This window comes from Sorex fumeus, unplaced genomic scaffold (genome assembly GCF_029834395.1).
Source record: "Sorex fumeus unplaced genomic scaffold, SorFum_2.1 ptg000075l, whole genome shotgun sequence".
Lineage (NCBI taxonomy): Eukaryota > Metazoa > Chordata > Mammalia > Eulipotyphla > Soricidae > Sorex > Sorex fumeus.
Window position 1 is genome coordinate 6824564 of NW_026606132.1, and position 14995 is coordinate 6839558.

The following is a 14995-nucleotide window of genomic DNA, read 5'->3' on the forward strand; positions in this document are numbered from 1 at the left end:
TGCACGGCAGAGCCTGGCAAGCTCCCCGTGGCGTATTCGATGTGCCAAAAACAGTAACAACAGTTCTCACAATGAAGACGTTACTGGTGCCTGCTTGAGCAAATTGATGAACAACTGGAGGACAGTGCTACAGTGCTATATCCAAACTTTAAGTTGGCTTGGCAGCCAAAGTTATCTCCACCTGTGGAAATTTCCAGTTCCCCAAGAATCCTAGTAAACTTAAGCATGGCTCCTTTGTGGGCATGTCCGATCCTGCTGAAGCCTTGTGAGCAGAACTGGGGCATCTGCATTATCAGAGCACCTAGGTCGTAAAAGAAATGGACTATCAGCCCTAGAGGTCTGCGTTGGACAGAAACTTTTTTTTTCTTTTTGGATCACACACAGCAATGCACAGGGATTACTCCTGGCTTTGCACTCAGGAATTACTCCTGGTGCTGCTCAGGGAACCATCTGGGATGCTGCGAATCGAACCCGGGCCGGCTGCATGCAAGGCAAACGCCCTACCCACTGTACTGTCACTCCAGCGCCTGGACAGAAACTTTTTTATCCTAGTATTGCGTACTTTGAGCGCTGTTATCTCTGCAAGAAGTCTGTTTCCTCTTGTCAGAGATAAGGCCATGCCTCCCTTTTTACAATACTAGTTGGGTTTTTTTTTCAATACTAGTTGGGTTTTTTTGGGTTTTTTTTTTTCTTACGTTTGGCCTTTCTCATATATTTTATTTTTGTGTGTCAGTAGGATTTTTGCACGGCCGGGAGTTTTGGTCGCAGCTAATGCTTGGAGGATACTCTTGGCTCTGAGCTTGGAGGTTGCTCCCACTGGTACTTAGGGGACTTTGTGGTGCCAAAACAGGGTCGGCCACATGCCAGGCAGACGCCTTATCCCCCCTGTGCTCTCTTCAGTTATTTTAATCCCCTCTCTGCAGGAATGACTTAGCTGATTGTTCTGGTTATCCACTTGTCTTTTGATTGAGAAGTGGACCTTCAGCTATCCCAAATGCAACCTTTCAGTTAGTACCATAATAGTTTTGCCTCGTGCCAGCTTAACATTTAATCGCTTTCTTCTTGATCATTGGATAATGTAACGTGAGGTCTTATAAGGGAATTCATCTAAACGAATTCTTTGTTTTACAGGTCACTTTTGATCCTGAAGTATTTTTCAACATATTACTTCCTCCTATCATATTTTATGCAGGATACAGTCTGAAAAGGGTAAGTGCTTTTGCTGTTTCATGTCTTGGGAACGATCTCGGACACTTCAGGAACAGGCAATTCTTTCCTGGTTTCCCTCCCTTCTCTCCTTTATTTTAGATGCCGATAATGATGCCTGTAGGGGGGAAAGTCTCTTATTTCCTTCAATGAATAATGTACTTAATACTAGCATAGCAGACTGGAATAGGCAGCCTTTATTTTTTTCAAATAATTGGGGAGTATTCTAATGCAGTGTAATTTTTTTTTCTCAGAGACATTTCTTTCGAAACCTTGGGTCTATCCTAGCATACGCTTTTCTTGGAACGGCAATTTCTTGTTTTGTAATTGGGTAAGTACTTAAAATTTTCAAACTCTCTTTAAATGGTAATTTTCCCACGATGCATATTTCATTGCTGCCATGTAGTATTCCTGAATGTGTGTGCCGGGGCTTTTGGTATAAAATGTATTCACAGACATAACAAGTTAGAATATTTTTAAGGTCTAAGCATTGCCATATTTAAACGGCACGAACTAAATCCAGGATTAGTCGCAGAGTTCTACAGTACATCCATCTTCTTTTAACGTCCTCAAACAAGTTGCATTTCCTCCCTAAAGCCGACATCTGTTTATCGAGCAGGTCAATAATGTATGGCTGTGTGACACTGATGGATGTAACCGGACAACTCGCTGGAGATTTTTACTTTACAGATTGTCTGCTCTTTGGTGCCATTGTCTCTGCCACTGACCCAGGTATGTTTTACATAGGAATGGAGCTAAAATACTTATTGGACAGTATTTTCCCTTTGGTTCGTTGTGGTTTGGTGGTCGCCTCCTCCAGTGCTCAGGAACTCCTTGCAGAATACTCAGGGAACCATGTGGATACCGTGATCAAACTCAGGCCTCTTGAGAGCAAATCCTGGGCTTCCACTTCTTCAGCCATCTCCCCGGCGCTTATTCAACAATATTTTTTGCCCTCAAAGCTCTTCTGAGTATTTCTTTCTGTGAGCTGTGCAATTCCTGACAGGGACTTCCCCTAGTATTATACTTTCCAGTTCTCTAGGAAAACACAGTTCATAGTTCTTTTAGCTCAAGCTTTCCAGGTTCGTTATTGTTTCTCTTTATTACATTAGCTTGTTACTGGTCATTGTTGCTTAAACAAAGGTTGCGAGGCATTTTCTTTAGCACTTCAGGTTGGTCTCTAACCCTTGTAAACAGAAGATGAACTAGATTAGTTTAAGTAGCTAATAATTAACACTTTCTTTCAAGTTTCTGGAAAACCAGTTCCCTAAAAACCTTGGTTACTTTTGGCTAGCTGCATTTTAGAGTAAGAGAAGAGGTTTAATCTGTCAATTTAATCGTTTATTTTTGGGCTTGGGGCCACACCCACTGGTGCTCAGGGCTTATCCTGGCACTGCTCAGGGCTCACTCCTGGCAGTGTTCAGTGACCGTATATGATGTTGGGATTTGAACTTGGGGTCTGCCACATGCAAGTAATCACCTTAACTCTATACTCTCTCTCTCTAGCCCCAGACTAATTTTTTTTTGCTTTTTGGGTGACATCTGGTAATGCACAGGGGTTACTCCTGGCTCATGCACTGAGGAATTACTCCTGGCGGTGCTCGGGGGCGGGGACCATATGGGGTGATAGGAATTGAACCCGGCTAGCCATGTGCAAGGCAAACACTCTACCCGCTGTGCTATCTCTCTAGCCCTCAGACTAATAGGTTTTACATTATTCCCAGAGGCCAGTATGTGACTACTGTAAGTGGAATTTCCCCCACGAATTTGGTATTAAGCTAATAAGAATAAGAATGATAAAAGGCCCTGTTATTTTTTTCCCCCAAGTATACTCTTACACTCACACTACAGGATGATTTGGAGCTACTGGTTGCTTTAATTACATCAAAAATTGTTTTATTAGAATTGAGCATATGATTAAAATAGTTTCTTTCTTAAACTTTTGGTGGGCCATATCCGGCCATGCTCAGGATTTACTCCTGGCTCTGTGATCCACGTGCTCAGGGATCACTCCTGGATGGATTCAGGCAGTGAGCTACGTGCATAGCAAGTGCCGTATCTGCTGTCCTCTCTACAGCCCTAGGATTTTTTTTTGGGGGGGGGCATACCCAGTGGTGGTGTGCGCTGTGCTCAGTGGTCCCTCCTGATGGGGCTTGGGGACCGTATACAGTGCCTGGAATTGAACAGGGATCCCACCACGTGCCTTACCCCCTATACTATCTCATTAGCCCTATAAAGTAGTTCTGATAAGAGCATAGCTGGAGGATGAGTTTAGTTTATACCTAGGTAGGCTTAAGGGTTTCTAATATGGGCTGAAGTAAACAGCCCCGTTCCAATTAGGAATTTCGAAAATATGTAGAGCAAAGAGACCCAGAGAGGAAGATGGGCTGAAGCATTGGCAGTTAAGAATGGAAAGTCTCTCTCATATGAAACGCTTGGCCTCGGGAGCGGTTTGTTCCATTTTGCCTTTCGACCTTGCATGCTGGACCTTGCAAGCTAGGCATGTTCTTTAATTGTCACCTAAAAGTAATTGTCTGCTAAAGGTAGGCTCCTACCGTTCTGTCAGAATTCTTTAGTTTAACTCTGATAATAAAGAGCACCAAAGGAGAATGGTGTATACTAGTTTAGAGATGGTTTTGTTTTTATTTTGGGGAGAGCACGGGAGGTGTGGGGGAGGGGAGTGTTCCTGGCTCTGTGCTGGGGGTGGGCCCACTCCCTGTAGTTCTCTGGGGACCTAGTATTAAACCAGACTCAGCCGCTTGAAATGCGGGCTCCCTAACTGCTTCCTACCCCTCCTGCCCTAACAGAGACCGTTTGAAAATGAATGGAGGTTGGTTTGGAAAACAGTATGAACGATTCTCAAAAAATTAGAAATTGAGCTCCCATTTGACCCAGCAATACCACTCCTGGGAATATATCCCGGAGAGGCAAAAAAAAGTACAGTCGAAATGACATCTGCACTTCTATGTTCATTGCTGCACTGTTCACAATAGCCAAAACCTGGAAAAAACCTGAGTGTCCGAGAACAGATCACAGGTTAAAGAAACTTTGGTTCATCTACACGATGGAATACTACACAGCTGTTAGAAAAGATGAAGTCATGAAATTTACATACAAGTGGTTCTACATGGAAAGTATCATGCTAAGTGAAATGAGCCAGAAAGAGAGAGACAGACATAGAAAGACTGCACTCATCTGGGGAATATAAAATAGCAGAATGGGAAATGAACACCCAAGAATATTTGAGATAAGTACCAGGAGGTCTGCTCCACGGCTTGGAAGCCGGCAGCACATGCTGGGGGAAAAGGCAGCTCAGATAGAGAAAGGAACACCAAGTAAAGGATGTTTGGAGGATGCGAGATGTGTGCTGAAAGTAGACTATAGACTGAACAAGGTGGCTACTCAATACCTCTTTTGCAAACTACAACACCCTAAAGGAAAGAGTGAACAAAAGGGAATGCCCTGCCACAGAGGCAGGGTGGGGAGGGGGAATGGGGTGGGGGGTGGGAGGGCTATTTGGATCATTGGTGGTGCAGAATGGGCACTGGTGGAGGGATGGGTACTCAATCATTGTATAACTGAAACCCAAGCATGAAAGTTTGTAAGTCTACAACTGTACCTCATGGTGTTTCATCAGTAAAAAAAAAATGAATGGAGGTTGGGGCTGGAGCGATAGCACACCAGGTAGGCCGTTTGCCTTGCATGTGGCCGACCTGGGTTCGATTCCCAGCATCCCATATGGTCCTCCAAGGACTGCCAGGAGTAGTTCCTGAGTGCATGAGCCAGGAGGAACCCTGTGAATCACCGGAGTGACCCAAAAAACCAAAAAAAAAAAAAAGAAAAGAAAAAGAAAAGGTGTGGAGGTCATTTGTGGAGCCTGCTATCTTTGAAACTGCAAATCATATTACTTCCTCAAAGATAATCAAAGCCACCCCCATTAAGGCCTGTAGCTCTAACTTGATCAGTAAGTATGCAGGTCGAATGGTTTTTGCAAGGACAGTGGTCTGTTTTTTAAGCCCTCTCTTGAAAGCAAACTCCTTTGCAAAGCCTGAATGAAGTCATAAGTCAGCAGGGCTGCCTGTGTTACTCCAGGCATCTGAGTTTGTTTGGGGAGCAAAATTCCTTGACTGGCTCAGGTAAAAAATCTTTTTAAAGAAATCTTGAGACAAAGAGGTAGTACAGAGGGCAGGGAGCTTGCCTTGCAAGCGGCCATACCTGGGTTTAATCCCCAGCATCGCATATGCTCCCCTGAGCACCACCAGGAGTAATTTCTGAGTACAGAGCCAGGCGTAACCCCTGAGCACTGCCTAGTGTGGTCTGAAAACAAAACAAAATATCAAGTGAGATAGTGATATTTGCGCTAAGTCACATGGGCACTTGCAACCTGCACTTATTCTAAAATTGTTTTCATTTGATAGAAGCATTAAGGCTAGAGCGATAGCACAGTGGGTAGGGTGTTTGCCTTGCACACGGCCTACCTGGATTTGATTCCTCCGCCCCTCTCAGAGAGCCCAACAAGCTACCAAGAGTATCCCGCCCGCACGACAGATCCTGGCAAACTCCTGGTGGCGTATTCTATATGCCAAAAACAGTAACAACAGGTCTCACAATGGAGACGTTACTGGTGCCCGCTCGAGCAATTCGATGAACAATAGGACACTGCTACAGTGCTACAGAAGCATTAAGTATAGATTATTAGTTCTTTTCAAAATTCGGCAGCATTGTTGTTCCCACCCTTTTTCTCCTTTTCTTGGGAAGTTTTGGTACCAGTAGGATTTCAATTCAAATGCTTTGCAGTAGAAACTCCGTCTGTCTTTAGTTTATTTTGTTTGGAATTTTGGGCCTCCCAGCGGTGCTGAGACCACCATTGCTACCCTCTGCAGTGCTCGGAAGTCATATGGTATCAGGGATCAGTTCCAGAGCCCCAAGCCCGCTGGACATGTGCTCTTTCTCTTTGAGCCATCAGCCTGGCCTGGAAACTATGTCTTAGAAATTCCAGATTTTGGAGCTAGAGCGATAGCACAGCAGGCAGGGCGGCCAACCTGGGTTTGATTCCCAGCATTCCATATGGTCCCCTGAGTACCGCCAGGAGTAATTCCTGAGGCAGAGCCAGGAGCAACCCCTGTGCATCGCCGGGTGTGACCCAAAAAAAGCCAAAAAAAAAAAAAAAGAAATCCCAGGTTTTAGGAGTTGGCATTGAAGAGGCTCTCTCCGCCTTACTTATAATGATCTTTCATGTGCTGGAGTTTAGCAAGTGAGTTGTATGTGACTCAGCTATTAAAGTTATAAATGCACCTTTATCTCTTTATTTTAACTTTGGGGCCACACTCAGAGATGCTCCAGGCTTACTCCTGGCTCTTTGCTCAGGGTTCATTCCTGACCGTGCTCAGGGTACCATTTGTGGTACTGGGGATAGAACGTGGCTGGCTGTGTGCAGGGCAAGTGCCCTACCTGCTGTACTTTCTCTCTCTCTCTGGCCCCTAAATGCAACTGAAATCTCACCTGATTTGCTAGGGATTGTCATGTCATTATTTACTAGAAGGAGTCTTGGGGGAGGGTCGGAGAGATGGTATGGTGGGTAGAAACTTTCCTTGCATGGGGCCATCCCAGATTTGATCCCCAGCACCCCACGTGGTCTCCCGAGCTCACCAGGAATGATCCCTGACCTCAGTGTCAGGAGTAAGTCCTGAGAACCACTTAGTGTACCCCACCTAAAAAAGCACCCCAAAATGTAAACATAAAATTGGAGTCTTTGTTTGTTTGTTTGCTTTATGGGCCACACCCAGCAGTGCTCAGGCACTATTCCTGGCTCAGTGCTCAGGAGTGATCCTTAGCAGTGCTCAGGGGACTTTACATGGTGCTGAGAGTTCAAACTGTTGTCAGCTGCATACAAGGCAAGCAAGCACCTTACCTCCTATACTATTTCTCTGACCCTGATGGTTTTTCTTTTAACCTCAGCTGTAATAGTCTGATCACTGGCTTTTCGTGGTAGCTGTAATTCTGCTCATAAATTTTCTCCCAACCAAAAACCAAACTTAAGTTTTTCATTTCTGGCTGTCTCTGCTAAACTGTTGTGCTTAAAATTTGCAAGTCAAGTTGCAATGAGTTGCAAAGCTTCAAAGAAAAGTTGAATTGGCAGTGGGAAATGCTTTATCATAATATTCCTTTTCATGAAGGAATTTCTTTTCTCTGTAAGAAATAGAGTCTCTATGGAATAAGAAATATGTCAGATGAGATCATTGGCATTTGCATGAAGAATGTAGACCATCGCAGTCCTTAAAAGTTACTTTCAGCTATTTTAAGGGACAGAAAGGAGATCTTACAGGTACACAAATAGGGCAAAAAATATTTGATTCAATAAAATTATTGAATCCTATAAAATTATTGAATTGTCAGAGGAATAGTAAAATCACTGAATCTAATAAGAGAAAGTTGATTAGGATTGAATGCTAAGAGGAAGAAATTTATTTTCAGTTAGTGGTTACAATTATCTGTGGAGGTGAATATGTTACATCTGTAATAGTTTAATGATTCTCTGACTTTTTCTACTTGCTAGTGACTGTTCTTGCCATATTCCACGAGCTCCAAGTTGATGTTGAACTCTACGCACTTCTTTTTGGTGAAAGTGTCCTCAATGATGCTGTTGCCATAGTACTGTCATCGTAAGTATTTGTTTTCTTCTTATATTTATTGAATGTTTGGGCACTAGGAGCCAAAAGTCACCTACCGAATTGAAGTGTGTGCATTATGAGTGGAAATATTGAAATGAGACATTGTTTTCCTCATGAAGAAATGTAGACATACAGGTAACTAAGGGAAGAAAACAATGGTAACCATGAAAAACAACACCATAGGAGAATGGCTTTGATACTTTTGTTTGTGTTTGGGGTCCACATGGACAGTATTCAATGGCTACTCCAAGCTCTGTGCTTGGGGTTTGCTCCTGGTGATGCTTGGTGGACCAGGTCATGCTGTGCCAGTGATCAAACCTCGGCCTGTTGCCTGCAGAACCTGTGCTCAACCAGTGGAGCTATTTTTTTCCATCTCTAGGACAGTGCTGGTCAACTGCTGATCCATGGGCTGGTGTCAGTCTGCAGAAATTCCCTCTGGTCTGAAAAAAATTGTTATTGTCACTTGGTACATGTACATGGTATAGCTGTGTAGAGTTTTGAAATTTTATACAGGATGATATTCAAAACGCGAAACAGGGCTGGACAGTGCAAAGGTGCTTGCCTCACCTGCAGCTGAGCCCGTTTGGATCCCCGGTTAGTACCCCGTGGTTTCCTGAGCACCGGCAGGAGTAACCACAAGCATGGAGCTGGGAATTGGCCCAAAGCATGGCTGGGTTTAGCCAAACTCTCTCCAACCTTCCCCCCTCCCGCCGAAAAAAAAAACAATACAATGGTACTATTATAAATGATGATTTTTATTCCATCATTATGCACGTAGAGGGGAATAATGATGATTTAGTCTTAGCCAGTCACAAAATAATTCACTGTTTCTATCGATTCTCAGTGTAAAACGGCTCAAAAGCACCATTCTATGTCATGCTCTTTTCCTCATGTTGGATGTGCTTGCCATTTTGTTTCTGGTTTTTGGTTTGGGGGGACACACCTGGTGATGCTCAAGGTCTTTTCCTAGCTCTGTGCTTGGTGTCACTCCTGGAGGTACTTGGGACCACGTGATTCTGGGGATCAAACCTGCACCTCCTGCCTTCAAAGCACATATGTGCTCAGCCCCCTGAACTGTCTCCTGGGCCCTATGTCTATTACGTTTTTCATAATTGTGATTATGTACTGTATGTGATTTTTTTATTGCTTTGACATAATGTGAACATTTTCCTTTCTTAAGTAAATTTTTTTTTATTAGACAATAGATTTCCAAGCCTTGACATAAAAATGTATAGAAAGGTTTGTGCTGAAATGTTGACATGTTCTTCTGCCCTCATCTTCCTGTATCCAGCTAATTATAGTGAACCATTTAAAATTATTTTAATTGAATCACGGTGCTAAACGCATTTACAAAGTTGTTCATGATTGAATTTCAGTCATATAATGTTGTAACACCCATTCCTCACCAGTGTACTTTTCCCATCACCAGTGGTCTCCATTTCCCTCCTGCCCTCTGCTGGCCCCATCCCCCACCTGCCACTGTGGCAGGCACTTTTCTTCTCTCTCTTTCTTCCCATTTGTTCCTTGTCACTTGTCATCCCGTTGCTCATCGAGTTGCTCAAGTGGGCACCAGTAATGTCTCCATTTGTTCCTGTCGCGTGCCAGTGTAGCCCAGTGGCATCTGCTTGCTCCAGGAACATGAAGAGCATCAAAAGTTCAGGGTCTTGACGAAGAAGTCTGACCATCTCGTAGGTGGGCGGCTAGATATTTTTTTGATGTTCCGTGGAATACAGTTGGTAATGGCTCTAGTCCAGTGGTCGTCTCCAAATCGCATTACGTATGATGTCGACCAGTTTGTTCCTTATGGTTTGCAATATAGATAATGAAAGGATATCAGGTATGTTCCTTTACCTACCTTCAATACTCAGTTCCTGCCCCAAATGATCATTTCCAACTATTATTGTCATGCTGATCCTTTCTCTATCCTAACTGCCCTTTGCCCCCCCCCAACAATCTTGTCGCAAGCTTCCAACTATTGACTAGTCTTCCTAACCTCTGTTTACCCTCACTTTGGATATTAGTCTCATAGTATATGTTTGTATCCCACCATTGAATACAAGGCATTCTATACCTGTCCTTCTCCTTCTGACTCTTTTCATTCAGCATGATACTCTCCATATCCATCCAATTACAAGCAAATTTCATGGCTTCATTCTTCTTAACAGCGGCATAGTATTCCACAGTGTAGACTAGTTTGTAGAGTAAATCATAGTTTCTTTATCCAGTTGTCTGTTCTTGGGCACTTGGGTTGTTTCTAGATTCTGGCTACTGTGAACAGTGCTGCAGTGAATATAGAAATGCAGATGGTGTTTCTGCTGTGTTTTTGGACCGCCAGGCTATTTTCTCAGAAGTGGCATTGCTGGGTCATGTGGAAGCTAAATTTCTGGTCTTTTGAGGAATGCTCATATTGTTTTCCCAAAAGGCTGGACCAGTCGGCATTCCCACCAACAGTGAAGGAGAGTCCATTTCTCCCTGCATCCGGGCCAGCACTGGTTGCTCTTGTTCTTTTGGCTGTGTGCCAGTTTCTGTGGTTAGCAAACTATTTTAGTGGGTTTTTTCCTCTGGTATGCTTGAGCAGGCACCAGTAACGTCTCCATTGCGAGACTCTTTGTTACAGGCAGAGCCTGGCAAGCTCCCCGTGGTGTATTCGATATGCCAAAAACAGTAACGATATCAGGTCTCATTCCTCTGACCCTGAAAGAGCCTCCAACTGTTGGGAAATGACGAGTAAGAAGAGGCTGCTACAGTCTCAGGCCTGGGAGGAATAGAGACGTTACTGGTGCCTGCTTGAGTAAACCAATGAACAATGGGATGACAGTGATACAGTGACAGTGATTTTTTTCTGGTGAAAGAGCTCAAACCCTGTTCTCTGCACTTGACAGCAGCGCCACGCCCTTGCCCTTTCATTGGTTTCTGTTGCTGTTTATTGGTTTGGGGGTCACACCCAGCAGTGCCCAGCTATCATGTGCTCCGGCTGGAATTTAGACCACCCTTTGCACCCTGGCCCCAGTCCTATCTGTATCCTAGTGTTTATTTAAATGTAAGCACATATACAACAAATATTATTTGCCTCTCATTTTTTTAAAATTTTAAAAGCAGCATGTGGGTTGGAGCAATAGTACAGCGGGTAGGGCGTTTGCCTTGCACGCAGCCAACCCGGATCCCCAGCATCCCATATGGTCCCCTGAGCACTGCCAGGAGTAATTCCTGAGTGGAGACCCAGGAGTAACCTCTGTACATCACTGGGTATGACCCAAAAAGCCAAAAATAAATAAATAAATAAATAAATAAATAAAAGCAGCATGCTATATATGTTGGATGCTGAGCTTTTTCTCATGTTAACTATACTCCTTTTTCTTTTTTGCTTTTTGGTTCACACCCAGCGATGCTCAGGGGTTACTCCTGGCTTTGCACTAAAAGGAGTTACTCCTGGTTGTGCTCGGGGAATCATATGGGATGCAGGGAATCCAACCCGGGTTGGCCCCATGCAAGACAGACGCCCTATCCACTGTACTATTGCTCCAGCTCTCACTCATATTAACTGTACTCTTGAGATCTTTCATTTCAGAAAAGTTTTCCCATTCTCTGTAGCTGCATAAGGTTCCAGGAACTGTCCTCGGGATTGTGCTATATTTTGTTCAAGTGCCGGAAGCCAAAAGGGCTGTCAGTGCTTTGCCTTCCCAAGTAATGCTTCAGTGATTAACTTTGAACTTGCCTATTTTATACCGGCAGAGAAATAGTGGTAGGATAAATTCCCAGACATGAGATTAGTGGACGAAAGGGTAAAAATGCGTCATTTTGCTGGATGCCGCTAGGTTGCCTGTCGAAAGGATTATGCCATTTTTACACTTTAGCCACCAAATCGCAGGAATGCCTGTTTCCTCATAGCTTCACTAACAGAGCAACACTCATTTTTGTTTCTTTGCCAGTTTGTTGATTGAAAAGCACCTAGTTGCTGTTTAATTAGTATTTCTCTTTTTTAACATAATCATTTCAGTTACATTGCGGCGGGGGGAGAGGTGATGGGCTATACCCAGCATTGCTCTCGGGCTACTTCTCGCCCTGAGCTTGCGAGTGGCTCCCAGTGGTGCTGGGGGGACCATGGAGTATCGGGGATCAAACCAGGGTCAGCTGTGTGCAACCTCTGGACTGTTGCTTCAGTCCTCAGAAATATTTAAAAATATTTTGCAAGTGTTAATATTTTTTTTTGGTTTTGGGGCTAGAATGGGTGATACTCAGGACTTATTCTTGACTTTGCACTAAGGGATCACTCTGATTGAGGTTTTGGGGGAGCATTTAGGGTGCCGGGGATCAAACTTGGGTCAGCCACATGCAAGGCAAGCATCTTACCAGAGGTACCATCTCTCCGGCTCTTAAAATCCATTTTTAGGCAGTTATTGAAATTAATATTTTTATCTAATTATAAAAATACACACATATTAATAGGTGGTGTTTGCAGGTAGAAGAATGGGACTGAACTTCTGAGGAATTCAAGCCTTCTAGGAGAATATCTAACCCGACCGACAGTTGCTTTCATTCCATTCCAGAAGTTTCTGTGAGAGAAATAAGAGCCCTTAACTTTTCTCTTAATTTTTATTTCTTTCAATTTCCACTCTATTAATCAGTCTCGACTCTGGTTTGTATGGGTGCTTGTACCCCATGGCCCTACAACCAAGTGGGAAATCACCCATTCTGACTTGTAACATTAATTCTTTCAGTGTTGCGTATGAAGATAAGCAAGAGGGAAATTTTATTTATTTATTTTGCTTTCTGGGTCACACCTGGCGATGCACAGGGGTCACTCCTGGCTCTGCACTCAGGAATTACTCCTGGCAGTGCTCAGGGGACCATATGGGATGCTGGGAATCGAACTCAGGTGAACCGCGTGCAAGGCAAACACCCTACTCGCTGTGCTATCGCTCCAGTCCCGCAAGAGGGAAATTTTAGGGGTTTTGTTTTGAGGCAGTGCTCACGGTTTACTCCTGACTCTGTGCTCAGGGGTCAGTCCTGGTGGGTTCTGGGGACACTTCGTGGTGCCGTGGATTGACCCTGGCTCACCAGTGTGCAAAGTGCCCTATCTGCTGCACTATATCTCCGGCCACAGAGGGAAAATCATTTCTTCTGGGTGCAGTTTAAGTAAATTCCGTTCCCTGATATATGTATTGATAGATTTTTTTTTGCAGCTGCCTACAGCTAATATATATTTAGGAAACAAAATAAATGTGGGGCTGGACAGATAGTACAGTGGTAAGGTACCTGCCTTGCATCAACTGACCTCAGATTGATGATCCCTGGCATGGCATAAGATTCTCCAAGCACCGCAAGGGATCACTCCTGAGCATACCCAGCACCAGTCCCTGAGTGTTGTGGCTATGACCCAACTCCCACACCCCCCCCCCAAAAAAAAAGCAAGCTTAGGCCAGGAATGTCGCTCATCTGTAGAGCATTTACCTTGTATGCCTGAGGCCCAGGCTGGAGCGATAGCACAGCAGGTAGAGCGCTTGCCTTGCATGCTGCCAACCTGGGTTCAATTCCTCTGTCCCTCTCGGAGAGCCCGGTAACCTACCGAGAGTATCTTGCCCCTATGGCAGAGCCTGGCAAGCTCCCCATGATGTATTCGATATGCCCAAAACAGAAACAACAAGTCTCACAGTGGAGGCGTTACTGGTGCCCACTCGAGCAAATTGATGAACAACGGGACACCGGTGTTACAGTGCCTGAGGCCCTGGGTACAATCTTCAGCACTACAAACAAAAGCCTAAAGGCTGGACCTTGGTACTGATGCTGAGAATACACACCATCAGTGCTTATACGTGTAAAATGAAAGTTGTATATTATTTTGTTCCTTTTCTCTTTGCCTCTATTTATTTTCTGTCTTTGATAGTCACACCCAGCAGGGCTCAGGGTTTACTCTTGGCTCTGCACTGAGGGATCACTTCTGGCAGGGCTCGGGGGACCGTATGTGGGACCAGGGATCAAACTTGACTTGGCTGCGTGCAGGGCCAATGCCCTTTCCACTCTACTCTCGCTTCAGCCCAGTGTTTATTTTCTTAATCCGTGTTTCCCCTTCTCTCCCTTGATGTCACTGTTGCTCAGGGGTCATACACATCCATGCCAGTGGACTTCGCAGGATTCCCGGGGGGGGGGGGGTATGATGCTTGCCCGAGTCCTCCTTTCTTTCTTTTGCAAGGTATACACCTGTGCCTGCTGTGTGTCACCCTCTTCAGTTGTGGTCCTCACCCAGATTGTGTATGCACTGAAGGGAGGAACAGATTGATTATGGTGTCTTTGGTATATGGTATATTCTCAGGGCTGGGGATTGAACCCAGGGCTAATACTTTGCCACTGAGCTATATTGAAATTTTCCTCATGGTTTTTGCGGCCACTCCCGGCTTGGCGCTCAGGGCTTGCTTCCCAGTGGGGATGGACCCCACACCTCCTCCATGCACCACCCGCATTCCAGGATGATGTGCATTTTATTGAGAAAAACTAAACTGCAGAGACCACTGAGAGTTCCAGTACGTGGGAACATGGGAGATCACATATGCGACAGATGAAGAGAGTAAGGTACAGGCAGTAACTTTTAGCATCCCTTCTTTATCCGAAGTTTACTCATCTTCCTAATAAGGCTCCTTCCTCATTGCCCAAATGGGTTGAGTCAGATAAATCTCTGTTCTTGTCGTAGCTTACACTGACATTCCCTGAGCCTTACACAGGTATAAAGTAACTTGCTCTCCATAACTTGAAGAGCAGTTGAATGCTGTTAAAGGCAAAATATAATTGAAAAGGTTTTTTTTTATGTAGGAGTACCACTATTTATTCAGCCACTGATTAGGCTGATCGAATTGGGCGTGAACTCCACCGAAAAGGTTTTTTTTTAAAAAAATATTATTTAAAAACGCAGAAGAAACACCATCTGTACTTCATGGTAGATTCAATTAAAAATAATAATATATTTTTAGTGGATTACCATGAGATAGAGCAATACAAAGCTGTTCCTAATTGGGTTTCTGTCATACAATGTTCAAAACACCCATCCCTCCACCAGTGTAATTTCCCAGCACCAATGTCCCCAGTTTCCCTTCCACTGCTCCCCCCAAGACCACCCCCCACCACAG

The 14995-nt window shown here is 44.4% G+C and overlaps 1 protein-coding gene across 1 annotated transcript in view; it reads left to right on the forward strand.

Annotated features, from left to right (window-relative positions):
- Positions 1 to 14995, forward strand: part of SLC9A6 (solute carrier family 9 member A6) — a 96178-nt gene that overhangs the window by 20641 nt on the left and 60542 nt on the right. The window contains exons 3-6 of the mRNA XM_056130273.1: positions 1132 to 1209; positions 1461 to 1537; positions 1826 to 1938; positions 7763 to 7868. Coding sequence (XP_055986248.1) covers positions 1132 to 1209; positions 1461 to 1537; positions 1826 to 1938; positions 7763 to 7868 — 374 coding nt within the window. The remainder of the gene's footprint in view (positions 1 to 1131; positions 1210 to 1460; positions 1538 to 1825; positions 1939 to 7762; positions 7869 to 14995) is intronic.